We start from the raw sequence: 16015 nt of genomic DNA, 5'->3' as shown, positions 1-16015 counted from the left end.
GGGGGGGGGGGAAGGAGAGGGGGGGGGGGGGGGGGGGGGGGGGGGGGGGGGGCTGAAGAGGGGGATTATGAGCTACCCTAGGCTGTTACATGCACAGCTTTTTAGAAAGCCTACAGAAAAGCAAAGAGACAAAAATAAAAACCCCAAGCAAATAAAAGTGTTATTTCAAGTGCTTTTTGTGTACTATTTATTAAATATATGACTTGAAATCTGTGTATATACGTATATAATTGACTATGTTAAATTTGTTTTATAACATAAGATGTTTTTGTTTATACTCAAGTATTTGATTGTATAAGTTTGGTTTTAGCATTTATTTATGTTAATTTTATGAATGGGTCTTTGCCTGTCCGCCCGATATAGGCAGTGCTTGCAATGACCAGAAGAGGGCATCAGATTCCCTCAAACTGGAGTTTTGGACAGGCGTGAGCCTCCATCTGTGTGCTAGAAACAAAACAAGTGCTTGTAAACACTTCAGCCTCTAAGAGTTATTTAAAAATGACTGCTCTTGTTGTAAATATTGAACTCACAGAGATCCACCTGCCTCTGCCTCCCCCAGTGCTGGGAGTACAGGTGTGCACCACAGTACTTGGTTTCCTATCATTTTTGTGGTTTCATTTTCTTCGAAGAAATTCTGATTGTTGCTAATATTTTCCTGTGTTGGTGTGAGGAAGGGATGAGATGATCCCTCTGGAAAGTCAGCCCGCTTGCTAGCCTCTACCTCTCCCACTGAATATGCTACTTTCCCTTTTCCTCTTCTTGAGCTTCGTTTTTCCTTCCAGCTGAAGTGTGACTGGGTTAAAAACTTATAGCTAGCTCGTATTCACTTGAGTAGGAAAGCTCATGCGGTGTAGAGACGGAGGAAGTCCTGAGCGAATGTGTGAGGAGTGGAGAGCGTTCTGAGTGAATGTGTCTTGTTGACTTGGGCACAGCCATGTCAAGGACCCGGAAGCCTCAGACCCATGGGGAGGAAAAGCCTCCGAGGCTCTGAGGGAAATGGCAAAGCCCTCCTCTGCCTGCCAAGTGCAAATGCTGACAGTATGTGCAAAAGCTGTTAAGCACAGCTTCCCTGTCCCAGGTGACTAGAGCTCGATTCTGCTTCCCTACCCAGCCCTCCTGTCAAGGCTGGCTAAACCCATCTTCCTGTGCAGTTAGTTGTGTACCATGAGCCCGCCTCCTTATTCAGCTGCATGCACTAAAGCAGACTCCTCAGCTCAGATTTCGGGTGTTTAAAATAAACATTCTGAGTTTCCAAGTTGTTACAGAAGGTACTGCTCCACCAGAATGAGCAGAGCCCACCTGATCCCAGATTTTCTGCACGTGTGTTTGTGTGTCGGCCCTCCTTCATTCCCCCATCGACAGAGTCAGGCTTCCAGGATGAAGCAGTGCTGGAACTGACAATACCGATCAGCTTCCTTCGCCAGCCCTCCTCCTGCAAAATGCCATAAGGTTCTCATACATCCTGCACGCAGTGTCTGGCCTATTTAAATCACCTGTACGTTGTTTACAGGCTTGGCCTTTTTCTTAGTACAGCGTTGTTTTCAGGGGAGTCTGCGCATGTTCAATATGGATGCAGTTACTTTTTAACATCTCCAATCTGCTTTTAATTGAGTGTTTGGAAGTCATTACGGCAACAAATATCCCTAGGTCTCTGCCTTCCAGCTTCTTAGTAGGACTGTGTTCTTGACTCTCATGGTTGGTTAAAGCCGGGTTTTGACAAGTCCTAAGAAAACATGCCATTAGTACGTCTTGTGCCAGGATGTTAAATGACTAATGGAGACCTTCTAGAACTCTCTCTTATGTTGTATAATGACTGGAAATGTTCAAGATAGTGGCTTCCTTTTTGAGTCTTTGAATGGCCACAATAAATCAAACTCTCATCCAGGTGCTGGGAGCCTTACTATTTGGGAAGCTGAGGCAGGAATATGGTTCAGAATTTAAGGTCACCCTGAGCTGGCAGTGAGTTTCAGGCAAGCATGGGTTAAGGAATGAGATCTTGTAAAATAAATAAATAAATAAATAAATAAATAAATAAATAAATAAATAAATAAAAAAAAACTTAAAAATTAAAATTAAAATAAAACCCCAGACCACTCCTGTGTCATCTGTATTGATGTGCAGCAGAAGCAACAATAATTTTCTTTTGAGACAGGATCTAGTTGCCCTGGAACCAGTCCAGGCTGGCCTTGAACTTGTGTCAACTCTCTCTGCTTCATGGGACTGCAGATGTGTACCGCCAAGCCCAGCTCAACAAATAAACTTTTATTGCTCTAAGCCACTGTGATTTCAGGGATGCTTGCTTCTGACATACAACCTGGCCTATCCCAACGGAAACATGTTCTCTTTCCATGCTGTGTCAGTTGAGTTTTTCTGTTTATGTCTCAGTTGATCTTTCCCTTTTTTTCAGTTCGATTTCATTGTCATCAATTGAACTCACATTAGTTGGTTTCTTGGAGGGGGCACATTCTTTTATACTGACTCTTGTGACTATAGAAAAATATAATTTTAGAAAGACACAAAAAACCCCTCCATATTTTAGTCTATAGTAACCTTATTACTTTTTTTTTTTTTTTTTCAGGTAATCTCAACCCAACAAGATGTTTGCCAAAGCAACTCGGAACTTCCTTAAAGAAGTTGATGATGGAGGAGACCTGATCTCAGTCTCACACCTGAATGACTCTGACAAGCTGCAACTTCTAAGTCTGGTGACCAAAAAGAAGAGATACTGGTGCTGGCAGAGACCCAAGTACCAGTTTCTATCTGTCACCTTGGGAGATGTTCTCAACAAAGGGCACAGTCTCAGTCCAGGTACGTTTCCTTGTGAAGTCCAGTGACTAGTCCCCAGAGGGAAGATGGCTCTTCTTGGCATCTGAAATGGAGGTGTGCCTCATAGTGAATTCTTCTTTTTCTTTGGCTCTCTGGTATAAAGGGATATCCTTTCTTAATGAGCACAATTATGTACACCTGAAATGAAATTAAATGAGATCTTAGTATTTTTAAAGTGATAATCAGATTGGATATAAAAGTTCATTGTGGCCCATGGTAGCTCAGTATTCAAGTGGGTTCCCTAGTAAGGGGAACAGGGACTATTTCTGACATGAACTCAATGACTGGCTTTTTGATCCCCCTCCCGAGGGAGGAGCAGCCTTGCTAGGCCACAAAGAGGACACTGCAGCCAGTCCTGAAGATACCTGATAAGTTTGGGTCAGATAGAAGGGGAGGAGGTCCTCCCCTAATTAGTGGACTTAGAAAGGGGCAGGAAAGAAAAGAGGGAGGGAGGGTGGGATTGGGTGGGAATGAGAGAGGGGGATACAGCTGGGATACAAAGTTAATAAACTGTAACTAATATTAAAAACTAAAAGAAAAAAAGAAAAAAAGAAAAAAAAGTTCATTGTGCCCATCATAAATGTTAGAGGCACTTGGCATAAGTGGTTTGGTGTCAAGACTGAAAATGCTGTGAGCTCACAAGAAGGGCATGCTGAGTGTTGTTTCTTACAAAGTGATGCCTTCTGAGGGGAGCAGGGTGGTCTCTCAAGTTGTCCCAAAAGTGGCTATGGAGGGGCTCGGCATTTATGGTATCAGTTGGATGAAATTCCCTGCCTATGACCTGGGACTCTTGCGGTTTACTTTTTATTGGTCCTAGCGGAAGAGGTATCTGAGCTGCTTCTATTGTCTATCTGTCTGTGTGTCCATATGTCTGTCTAACACCCTCACACCTCAGTTGTCCTAATCTGGACCACCCCTCTCGGGCATTCTTGACAGCTTGTCTTCTAGGTCTAGAGCCTGTTAAGTTGACAATATCCATCATCACACTCCTTCAGCCCCCAGGTTTACGTACTTGATGGTAAAACCCCTTTCGAGTAGCACAATAACTAAGTCTAACTTGGAACAAGAGGGGAAACATAAACCACACTGACAGCTGCTGAGTAACTGAAATTTTTCCCTGTGATGTTCAGATGATGACGTGGTGGTATCTTGAAAGACGATGCAGAATTAAGTTGGACTGGTGATGTCACTTGTCACCACAGATAAGGGATTCCTGAATATGACCATCATTTGAGGTCAGAGCTCAGCTGGGTCCTGAGTCCTGTTGGAGTCATGGCTGGGAAGGGCAGACTCAAGAGGCTTCATCTTTGTTGCTTTTCCCCACTTGCCTCAACACCGATGTGAGTGTTGCAGAGGATGGGGAGGGGGGGGGTGATTGGATTGTTGGTGGTTCATTGATAGCCCAATGCTCCCCTTTCATCAGGTGATGACTTGATAAAGAACTGTATATAAGTGACATCTTTTTAGAAGGTCTAGGGGCAACATTTCATGAATATAATCTTGATTTCTCTCTATCACTATGTGATCAGTCTTGGGGACTTTTATGTTTTGTATCTAAACATTTTACCCCGTAGTTTAATGTTTTGAATGCTTGGTCCCCAGCGTATGGTGTTACACTGAGAGCAGTTGAACCCACAAGAGATGGGGACAGCTGGTGGGAGTAGGTTACTCTGCAAGGCCTTTGAAGGTTTTACCCGACCCCTGGTTCCTGTCACACATTCCATGATTCTGGTAGTGGGTAAGGAGAAGGAAGTCTGTCAGGCTCCAGGTAGTTTGGAATCCCTTCTGAAGATCAGTCAGGAGCCTCGGACAGACTTGTGTGAAGGACATAAAAAGGCAGAGTATGATGTCCACACAGGCTTTAATGTCCCCTTACTAAATGGTGGTGACTGAGGCTATATTTTTAGAGTTGTATCTTGACAGTACAATGGGGACAGTGGCCTGGGGGCGAGTATTTGTTGTAGAATAATTGACTACTATATTTAAAACCCTGGATTCAATACTGAGCACCAAAGACAGAAAAAAGAAAGGGATGGAGAGATAGGAAGATGGAAAATAAATAAATAAAGGAAGGAAGGAAGACAGGAAAGGGAGGGAGGGAGGGAGGAAGGGAGGGAGGGAGGGAGGGAGGGAGGGAGGGAGGGAGGGAGGGAGGAAGACAGGCAGACAGGCTGGTAGTGCACATGCGAGCTCGTCAGGTGTTACTCCTGAGGGTTCAGAGCAGTGGCAGGGCACGGAAGGCACCCTGCTAGCCCTCAGCTGCGCATGGTCAGATGGAGAGCAAGGGGATAGCTTGGTAGAACATCTGACTGTGGGTGAGGAACGAGGCACTTCCCAACTGACTTGCTTGACACTGGACTACAAGGTGGTACTGCTGTGATTCTCAGAGTCTGAAAAACCAGAATGGAAAGCAAGAGTCTGGGGGTTTGCATGCTTCGAGAGGTGACTGGGGGAGTGGGCACATTGGTGACCTCAGCAGAGAGACATGGTGAAGAACTGACCTTCCGGCCGGAGGTCAGGTGTAATGGAAACATTGGGTTTGCTTGGAGACATTAAGGAGGAGCAGAAAGTTACTCTTTATGACTGGTGGTGGGAAGGACTATCCAGGAGGATCTGCCATGCTGTATCTCCCCTGGGCTTTATGGCAAAAGCATGGACATAGGTGTCTCCTGTCATCCTCCATTAGTCCAAGTTTAGTCTTCGCCTCAGATGGTGGCCGTCTTGATTACTTATGATCTTTGTAGCAATAAAACACCTGACCAAGCCAACTTAAGAGAGGCTTCATTTTGGCTCACACTTTGTGGGTACAGTTCATGACAGGAAAGGCCTGAAAGAGGGAGCTGGTCATATCCTGTCCGCAGTCAGCTCACTGTGTCCTCCTCACGTGGTCTGCGACAGCAGCCCTGGGAATGGTGCCTCCCATATTCAATGGGGCTTTCCTACCTCAATTAATCCATTCTCTAAATCCCCTCCAAGGCACATCCAGAGGTTTGTTTCTTGGGTGATTCCGGATCCTTTCAAGTTGTCAATGAAGGTAAACCATCACAGTAGCTAAGGAGGGGCCGAGCACCCCTGGCCAGGTCAGGGCTGTGCTCATCCAGCATATAGGTATGCTGACCACATTTCACTAAACACTGCCCAGCCCTGCTACCCATTCCAGTTGGATGCTGGTGTGGGTTTTTCCAAGAGGCTGCTGGGGAAGTGGGGCAGGCCACGACACTGAGGCATCTTCCCTCCCTCAGAGCCTTCTGCTCTCTTCCTTCCAGTGGTCGTGGAGTCAGACTTCGTGAAATACGAAAGCAAGTTTGAGAACCATAAGAGTGGAAACATTGGGACGGTTGTAGGGAAGATGAAGTTGAACATTGGGGGCAAAGGTGTGGTGGAGAGTTGCTCTTCGTTTGGGACCCTGAGGAAGCAGGAGGTGGATGTGCAGCAGCTCATCCAGGACGCGGCCGGGAGGTAAGGGGGACTGTGTTCTGCATGTGGGGCCTTTGTACGTCTTATGGCTAAAGGTCCTTTGATTGGACCTCTGCCAAAGGGCTGGTAGATATGGACATTTTTAAGCAGAATGTCTTGAATGCCATCTGTCCTGAAACTTCGTCGGAGCACATTCTTCATTCTAGAATTCACTAACTGTTTTCATCTGAGCGTGGAGACCTGGGAAGCAGTGGGTATTAGTTTAAGAAAATATGTGTCCTTTCTTTGATGGTATGACCTGATAAAATCCCAACGGTAGAAAGGTTGTGACATGCTTGAAAAATTTAGTGTGTGTGTGTGTGTGCAGATACACACGAGAGGACAACTTGCTGGAGTCCGTTCTTTACCATGTGGTCCTCAATAGTCTTGGCTTTCAGGTCGGTGACTTTACCCACTGAGCCATCTTGCCAGCCCCTGATTTGCTTGTAGGTTTTGTTTGTGTTTGTTTATTCGTTTGAGACAGTTCCCCTGTGTAGCCCAGGCTGGCCTTCAGCCCTCTGTGTATGGGATTATGGGACAACGTCACCACATCCTGTCAAAGAAATAGCGATGTTGTTCCATCCCAGTGCTGGGGGCCGCACGCAGGACCTCACATGCACTGGGCGAGGGCTGAGTGCATCTCCAGCCCCTATATTTCTGAGTATTCACATCGGAAGCAGGAAAATCACAAGTCTGCTTTCTGTCTCTGTATTCTTCTCATGAGGAAGAGAGCAAGTGAGGGGCTTCATGGAGAAGATCTGGTTTGCAACTTCAACATCTCGATGGGAATCCCATGTTTATTCACCTTGTCCCAGGATAGCTCATCATTATTTCTGCCTTGTGTCAGTTCAGCACTCAGCAAGAAATTCTACTGACTAATAACGCTATATACTGCAGAGAGCAAAATGCTGTGACTTCCGCCCTAATTCCAGTGGGAGAGATTCCAAATATGGAGTTAAATTAAACTTGCAGTGGATTGATAAGATTGGGGGCACAGGGGGGGAATATATCGAAAGGAGGTATAGGTTTTACAGTGAGGCTAGGGAAGGCAATGGGAAATCCATCTTAGTACAAAGCCTTGAAGAAGGGGAAACAGGGCCCCCTACACAGGGCTTCTGTGTGCTGTGACCAGGATGGCTTCCCCAGGGTGACCCAGGGAGATCAAGGGAGAGCCAAGCCCCTCACCACCTAAAGACCGCGGGAAAGGCTCTGCCTCTCACTCAGAGCTGGAGGGGATGTCCCTGGAGATTCTGAGCAGGAATGTGACATGTTGAATTGTTCTTTAGGTGGGTCCTCTTGGCGACCGGGTTTGCGAGAGATGGGGTGCACACAAGCCAGGGGCCCAACTGAGAAGTGAGTGCCACGATCCGCTTGAGATGGTATCTCAGCGTTCGCTGTGCCATTCGTGCGTTCCCACGTGGGACCCTTGTCACTCCTTCCCACTGAAGACAGAGGATTCAAATGCAGATGTGTCAAGGAAAAGGCCCTTCATATTTGGGTGTAGGGACTTGTCTCATCTGATGGTCTTAGGACCAAGGTGGGGGTCAGTGGTAGAGCGATTGCCTAGCACATGCCAGGCCCTGGCTTCTAACGATGGCAATGCAAAAAGAGAGTAAATCTTTGTTCTTAGAATTATATGAGTAATATGCTTATGGAGCAAAGCTATGTTTTAAACTAGCGAATAAACAAGTTCCGAGGAACACAAGCGTTTAGTGCAGGCCGGACAACGTTAAACTTCAAAGCCAGGTACCTGTAACTGGCCTGCTTAATGGATGTGACATCACCAGTATGTACATGACGCTTCCTGGCTCTTCCTGGGACTGCCCCAGGACCTTGCTGTTGGCCAGAGAGGGGTCTCTTTGGTGGTACTAGGTGGGAGGCACAGTCACTCAGGCTGATCTTAGTCTTCTTCCTCCATTGCTCTCTTGGCAACAGAGACATCTTCCTTCTTGCTGAGCGCTCTCACTGGGAGACTGTGTGTTTATCTGCAGGCAAAATATGACTGGGCAATGCTCATTTTCTTTGCTAAATCTGGTGATACTGTTCATGGAGGAAGGAGGACAGGAAGGCTGGGAAAGCCCTGGTCCTCTTAGCTCCCTTACTCTTTACCCATCATTCCCTTTTAGCTTCAATTTGCAGTTTTGTCATTTCTATTTCAGGAACGAGAGTTGGGCAGTGCTCTGCAATCATCTCTCCTGACAGAGGATTTTAAAGCAAGTCTTCGTGACTCAGGTGTAACAGGAAGCATGGTGGCAGCGGTGGGGGTAGGGTGGGGGGGGAGGTATGGTGGAGGGTGAGGGGGTGTCTGTGCATAGCCATGGGAGAAAAAAGTAAGTGGGAACAGAAAGGGAGAAGAGGAGGATCACGAGACACCTACTATGAGTCAGGCAATTGATATTTATCACCCCATTTTCTCCTTGAAGCCCACTGCTTTAGTGTATGAAGGAATTGAGGCCAAGAAAAGTGAAATCATTTGTTCTTGGTCACAGAGCTCAGCCTGGCTGATGTGGCTGGGATTCAACCCAGGGTTCCTTGGTTCCAAGGCTCCCGTTCTTTCCTCTACATCTTGCTTGAATCGGTGGAAGTAAAAGTGGTTAGATGTGATTCGGGGTGTCTCTGACGGTGTTGCTGGGTGAAGCATGGGTTGGGGCCCTGTCTTCAGCAGGTGTTTGGGAAGAGTCGGGTCTGCTCCGCTGGACAGAGCTGGACAGGTTGAGATCACCTGAGGAGACAGTTCACCCGTCAACTGCCGGTGTGGTGGGGAAGGCATGGTCTGGGGAGTAGCAGCTGAGACACGAGGACTTGGAAACCCAGGAGGTGCCTTATCACACCCCTTGTTATGTTTTGCTGAGAGTTAAATGTGAGCCATTGAGAGCTAAAGATGAGCTACATGGGAAAGGAGGGGAGGTACTTTCCCAGTCTCAAAATGAATACCCATCAATCTAGCATTCCTGTGACTTCACACTAGAGTAATAAATCCTTATCGTGAGGTCCACCTGTTTCTGGACTCCTGGAACATCACCAGGAGTGATAAGATGCTATGGATGCAGCTGTGGCCTCGGGCACCGTGAGGAGCCAAGCCTCAGGACTGCATGTTCTCAAGGGCGTGTTTGCAGCCACTCATTTTTATTTCAGTTGTTTAGATAAGCTTTCATGTGTAAACAAGATTTGTAGGCTCTAAAACCCCAAGGTTTAGATTCAGGGTTTAGTTTGGTGATGTAGTTCACTTGCTGAGCTTGAGGCCCTAGGATTGACCTAGAGGGCACCGGAAGAAAGAAAGAAAAGAAAGAAAAGGAAAGGAAGAAAGAAAGAAAGGAAGGAAGGAAGGAAGGAAGGAAGGAAGGAAGGAAGGAAGGAAGATAGGAAGGAAGGAGGGAAGGAAAGAAAGACTCCACATCTCAAACTATACCCGTGTATATAGAAGATTCATTTGGAATTTGGGGAATCATGTTTATAAGTACTGGGAGCTGATTGCTTTTAATGAGCCCCGGATTTAGCTTAACCATTCTTGATGGAAACTATTCTAAGATAGATGTCCTTCCTTGCCTTCCGTCTTCTTAAATGGAGACTAACACGTGTATTGAGAATTCTCATCACAGCTCAGATTTGTTTCAGTCTTTCTATCCAGTGTTATCTGGTAACAACTCTCTAAAATGGTTTTGCATTCTCATCCAGCTGCTGCTTGCCAGTGTCTTAGTCCTGGCAGCCTTACCTCGCCTACCTCTGCCAGCGAGCTCATTATCCCATGAGATACCTCAAACCTCCCAGAACCTGGGGACCTTCCTTCCTGGTAAATAACCTGGATGGACTTAATGCCAGCCTCTGACCTCAGTCTCCCCAGCCTCCCTCTGAGATGTCAGATGTGAGTGGACACATACCGGATCTTTCCCTGTGAGACTGGACCTTGCTTCTAGCTATGGTGGCATGGAGGTTTTTTGTTTTGTTTGTTTTTGCTGTTTTGTGTTGTGTTGTATTTCTTTGGCTACTTGAGGTGTGAGTTGGTTGTTACCAGGCAGGCACACACAGGTCATTCATCTTGCTTCTGAGCAAATTTTGGTAAAGCTGATAACATTTGTCTGTATGCACATGGCAACTAGAAAATCAGTTCTTGACAAAGAACTCTCTATTAATTATATAAATTGATATATCATGAAGGCAATGATGTGGCAATGATAAATCTTCACAGTTGTTCAGGCTGTTTTAAAATGATACCAACTCAGCCTAGCTACAAATTTTGTACACCTTAAAAACAACGGAACCTTGTTCTGGCACTTTGGCCTTCCTGGAGGAGGTGAAGGACTCTCAGGAGTACTAGTTCAGTGTCGACACTCATTTGGTTCTGCAGTTTTCTCAAAGTGGTCATGTTTTGTTTTAAAAAAGAAATGCATGTACAAGGGTGGAAGTGCCCCCCCCCATTTTAAACTGGGTTCGTTTCCCTGTGGTTAGCAGAGCGTGTGGTAGCCGTTCATTCATCTCGTACACGCCTCAACTCCCACTCTTCTTTATTCTCCTTTTCCTTTGCTTCTCCTTCAGGGGCAGCATGGGCATGAGCTGAGGAAAGGCCTTCTGAACTCTATGGTGGGTGTGGCCAGCGGACACCTCATGCTCATTTCTTAGTGTTAGCAGCTACCTTTAGACTACCATACGTAGTTTGGTAAACTACGTTCAATGTGTGTGTGTGTGTGTGTGTGTGAGACAAAAAAAGAGATAGGATTTTACTATGTAGCCCAGTCATCTGCCTCTCGAGTACTCAGATTACAGGTGTGCACCATCACATCTGGAAGGTTTATTTTTTAAAATGAAAAAAAAAAATTTGCAAATCATGGTATAATGGAAATTTAGGAATAATGTAATAAATATATGCCACTTACGGGTTTTATGAGATCAGTTACAATCTCAGGAGCTAGTATTGAGTAACGTCTTCAAGAGTCGTTGGCCAAACAATTTAGGTTATCACCCTGGGCTGTTGGTTACTCTCTGCAACCTGATTGTAAGGCCTCCATTGCTAACTACTTGACTTATTCCATTAAACATCATAAAAATGACCTAGTTCCCAGTTAATAGCTTTACCCCTCCTTACTAGTGCTCACTGTGGTAGAAGGCACTCAACAGAACATCTTTTCTTCCCCTCCCCTTCCCTCCTGTCTCCCCCCCTTACCTTTCCTTTCTTTGCCTTGCCTTGTGTAGACAGGTTTTCTCTGTATAGCCCAGGCTGTTCTAGAACTTGCCTTGCAGACCAGGCTAGGTTCAAACCCAGAGATCTGCTGGGATTAAAGGCATGTGCCATCACGCCTGGCCTAAAATGTTTTTACTCAGAACCAGTACCTGAGAGCCATCTTTTTCTGCTTCCATTGCCCTGGACTTCATTATTGCGATATGGGCTCTGTGCTTCTGTGAGAATTAGATGAGACATAAGCAGAGCCTGCACAGCCGCACCTGGCATGTGACACATCCCCTTGATTCCTTCACCATGGTTGTGAGTAGGTTCCTTTCTGAAGTCGAGCCAGGTTACCAGCCTGAGGCAGGTCAGTGCCCCTGGAGAGAGCTAAATGCTGAGATGAGGCAGGAGCTGTGGAGCTTAGAGGCGAGGAGAGGCTCTGGCCTCAGCGTGGCTAACGTGGCTAACGTGGCATTTCTGATGCAGCCTCTGGTAGCTCCCGTGTCCTGCAGGGGGAGGGGAGGGAAGTGCCACAGCTGAGTTGGCTGGGTTGAGTCAGGAGCTGGGATTCAGGTAGCAGGTGTGTGTTCCCCCAGGGCTGACTTGGTGGCAACACCCACCTTTGCATTTCCTGTCTTCCTCTCCAGTCCCTCCTCCAGGTGAGTGGTATTCAGCTGCTTCAGCCAAAAGCTGGGATGGGGTGAACTCTCCTCCTCACCTTCTCTTTTACGGCCATTTCTCACGTCACCTCACACCCTTAAGGACTGGTTTTATCAGTTCTCATCGTCCAAGCTTCCTGACCTTTTCTTTGGCTCTCTCTTGCTCGCCCACCTCTACCCCTTTCCATCTCTGGCTCCTCCACAGACAGCGCAGTCCAGCGTTCCTTCTTGTAGCACCATGGCTCTCCACGTTCCCCCCAGTCTCAGGCCTGTCACCTGACTTCAGTTCCTCAGAGTCACACACGAGGCTTTCTTCCATCTGGGTGCTTTCTGAAGGCTCCTTTACCTTTCCCACCACACCGCCTTCCCTCCCTGTCACGTCCTAAGTATTCTTCATGTCCCAGCATAGACCCAATGTCCCCCTGAAAAGCTGCATCCCAACCCTCCTGTTGGGGTGCTGAGTTATAAGGAGTGATGTGCTGTGAGTCCCTCATCCTCCACGTGTCCCTCCTGGCATGCACCTCTTGTTCATGTGGGCCCTGGCAGCGCGCTGAGCATTGCTCGGTTGAGAGAACAATTGCTTTATCTTCATTTTACATGCGAGGAGTTGAATTCAGAAAGTAATTAGTTTGCCTGGACTCAGGATTTGAGGCCAGACCCACAAACCGTAGGATTTCTCCAGTCCAGCTGCTGTGTACAGAGCTTGACGAAGAAGAAACACCCCGAGGGGCGACGCAGGCATTCACCTCTTAGCCCAGCTTCATTCGGCTTCTCCATCTTCCGGGCGTGCTGTCCCACATCACCTGGTGGCTGTTGATTAATTACCTAGCCTAAAAGGTTGAGCATCTGTAATTGCTTAGTCATTTTCCCCTCTCGGTCTATCTGGATTGTTCTGGGTGACAAAGATAAGATGCAGGAGATGGATGCATTAGGAGCAGGGGTGGTCTGTGGATGGGGGGGCAGCCCAGCCACTCGGGGGATCACATGCAGTCAGCATCATGCCCCAGCTTTACACTTCTTGCAGTTTGCAAACACGAAGCCATATTCACCTTCACAGCTGAGTGAAAGAACTGAAGAGGCTGTCCACTGCAGTCATCTCTTCACTTCAGGAGCCGTGGTCCAAGGTCTCCAGTGTCTGATAAAACAGCATGGTGTCAGTCCCCTGTCGCCTGTGCGTTTGCCATGTACACACGTATGGTAAAGCTTGGTCTATAAGAGGTAAACTAATAAAGTAGGACAATATACTGTAATTACATAACAGCGCATAGTGCAGAGTAACGTAGTGTAATTAAGTTGTGACTCACTGTAAAGTTATGTAAATGTCTATCATGCTGTGCCGCACCCGTCCTTCTTAGGGCGAGGCCCTTGATATGTGCCTGTGTCATCAGAGGAAGTGAGGGGAACACCTGAGGGCTTACCACGACCATAGCTTTGTAGTTAGATACTGACAACAAGACTAGCACCATTTTTCCTTTTCAGGTGGATTTGCCTTACTGTTGGTCTTAGCACACGCTGTTTGTTTTCCTTATTAAGTTGAAAACTTCCACCTTTCCATCAAAGGAAGCATGTCAGAGCATCTTTTTGATATGTCCAAATTGTCATCATCAATAATGGCCCTTTGGAGGCCATTGTTTATAATGGAAGCAACTTGAATACCACCCCTGGGACATCAAAAGTCAACGTGGTAACTGAGGTTGGTCCGAGTAGCAGTGTATAGATGATGGATACTTTGTACAAAGGATGATTCCTGGCCCAGTTGTGTCTGCACGATAGTCCATCACATTCCTCAGAACAGCGAGAACTTAGGACTTTTGGACTGTGGTTACTGAAACCTTGGGCAGCAGCGAAGCGATGACTGTGTATTGGAAATGAGCATGCCAAGTCACAGTGGTCGAGGTTTCCAGAATTTTCTGTCCCTTGCTCCAGGTTGTTGTTGTTTGGATCTAAGTGTTCCCCACAGTTCATGTGTTAAAGGCTAGGTTCCCAGACTGTGAGGCTTTTAGGAGGTGGTGGAACTTAGGTTGCTGGAAGCATGTCCTTGGGGGAGGGGCCCACTGTTGGGGACCCCTGCTCCTCCTTTTGTCACCTAGCTTTCTGCTCTCAGGAGATTCATCTACCACATGGTGGTTCCATGTTACATTACACCGGTGATGGGGCCAAGCAGCCATCAAGTCGGGGTGAACCTTCCCTCCCTTACGGAAGCAGATTTATGACAGGTGTTCTGTCACAGCGGAGGATGGCTAACTGATGCTAGGAGCCTTTCCTGGTTTCTGTGGAGACCATCAGAGCACGCTCTGTGGCCCATGGGTGGTGCTTTAGGAGGGTCTCTGGCCAGTATTCTGGGAGCTCTCCCAGGAAGCGGAGCAGAAAGATAGATAGTTCAGAAGCAAACATGCAGTAAGCTGTGCATGTCGGGAGGGAGAGAGAAGATGAGGGCGGAGTTTTGGATTAGACCCTGCTGAGCTGTTGAGCTGAGCTCTTATGCTACTCCAAAGACCTGTGTCCCCTGGGTCCTTGACTTCTGAGTCCTCTGTCCTTTGTATCTCTCTGTGAAATATGGATGACAGAAACTTCATGAATGGTGAGGTGCCTTGCTGCAAAGAACATTTCTTACCCCACATGAAGAAACATTCTGAGGTAGGAGTCCTGGTTAGTTCAGCAGAACAGCTCAGCAGAACAGAGCACAGTGCCTTGGGAATAGAGGACCAAGGATCGCTCCCTTCTCGGGCTATGCTGGAGCTCACAGAGATTAGAGGTGGAAAGTGTTGTCCCTAGGAAGCAGTAAGCAGGCAGAGAAGATCCCACAGCAGGGCATTCTGGGCCTCTCGGAGGTAGTTTCTGAAGTGAAGCTTTGGTCACGGGCTTGGTGCTGTAAGCCCAGAAGGGGCTGGTTATCAGAAACGCAACAGACTTCCCACTGTGTGAAGCGTCAGGAGGGCAGCCCCAGGGAGTTTAGAAACGATGTTCATGGAATTCATTCTCCTACCTACAGATGTGCACACAAATTGCTTCCCTTTTACCTGTAGCTGAAGCTAATACGTTGAAGCCCATCAGGAGAAATACCTCAACTACCATAGCTCTAAGCCTCAGTATAAACCTACATTCCTGTGGCCCACAGATTCTTCCTTAACACTCTTGTAGTGACAGACTCTTCGTTTTTGTTGGGCAACTTTTTTTTTTTCTTCTGCCATTTGATTTTTAAAATTTAAATTAAATTGTCGAGAATTTGCTACATGGGTACTGTTTCACATAGTTTCTACCCTCTCTCCCCTTCCAGCGTGTGTGCATGAACATAACCTGGTGAGTCCATTCAGTGTTACTAATGTGTATACATGTTCAAAGCTGATCACTTTCTAGGCTTCTTTTACTGTCCCCGCCTCCTTATCTCTGGGACAATGTCAAAAATCAATCCAGTCCCTTGGCATCTCTTCACAATGAGTTTACACTGTTGTCTCTTCCTGGTTTTTAGAACTCTATAAAGTCAGTGTCCTTTAAAAAAAAGTCAGAAGATGGGTGGCCTGATGGTATTGCTGCTACTGCTGTCCCAGACGATCAGGTTTCTGTAATCTACCAGGGAACACTCTGTCTTCGAACAGGTATCCGATTGCATCTGAGTGCTCATGACTGTATCCTTTCATGCCCATGCAGACATTACTAGTCGATGTCAGCTGTCCGACCCTCACTGCCCCTGGCCTACAGTCAGTTGTAGATTCTTTATTCCTATGCCTAGGCGGCAGGAGGTGCTGGATTGAGTAAAGTGGGTTCTCAACCTTACCCAGTGGTTGTGTGTATATACGTGCTCACATGTGTGTGCATGTGCTTATGGACTCTAGATGTCCATGTGAGGAGTCTTCCTCAGTCACTATCCGTGTGTGTGTGTGTGTGTGTGTGTGTGTGTGTGTGTGTGTGTGTGTGT

The 16015-nt window shown here is 46.9% G+C and overlaps 1 protein-coding gene across 3 annotated transcripts in view; it reads left to right on the top strand.

The window, feature by feature from the left end:
• Positions 1–16015, top strand: part of Gsdme (gasdermin E) — a 60889-nt gene that overhangs the window by 6853 nt on the left and 38021 nt on the right. For all 3 annotated transcript variants that reach the window (XM_055611774.1, XM_055611775.1, XM_055611776.1), the window contains exons 2-3: positions 2579–2808; positions 6093–6285. In XM_055611774.1, coding sequence (XP_055467749.1) covers positions 2598–2808; positions 6093–6285 — 404 coding nt within the window. In that variant the 5' untranslated portion in view covers positions 2579–2597. The remainder of the gene's footprint in view (positions 1–2578; positions 2809–6092; positions 6286–16015) is intronic.

The sequence above is a fragment of the Psammomys obesus genome, unplaced genomic scaffold (genome assembly GCF_907164565.1).
Source record: "Psammomys obesus unplaced genomic scaffold, mPsaObe1.curated_primary_1811, whole genome shotgun sequence".
Taxonomy (NCBI): domain Eukaryota; kingdom Metazoa; phylum Chordata; class Mammalia; order Rodentia; family Muridae; genus Psammomys; species Psammomys obesus.
This window is presented reverse-complemented; position numbering and strand designations above follow the sequence as displayed.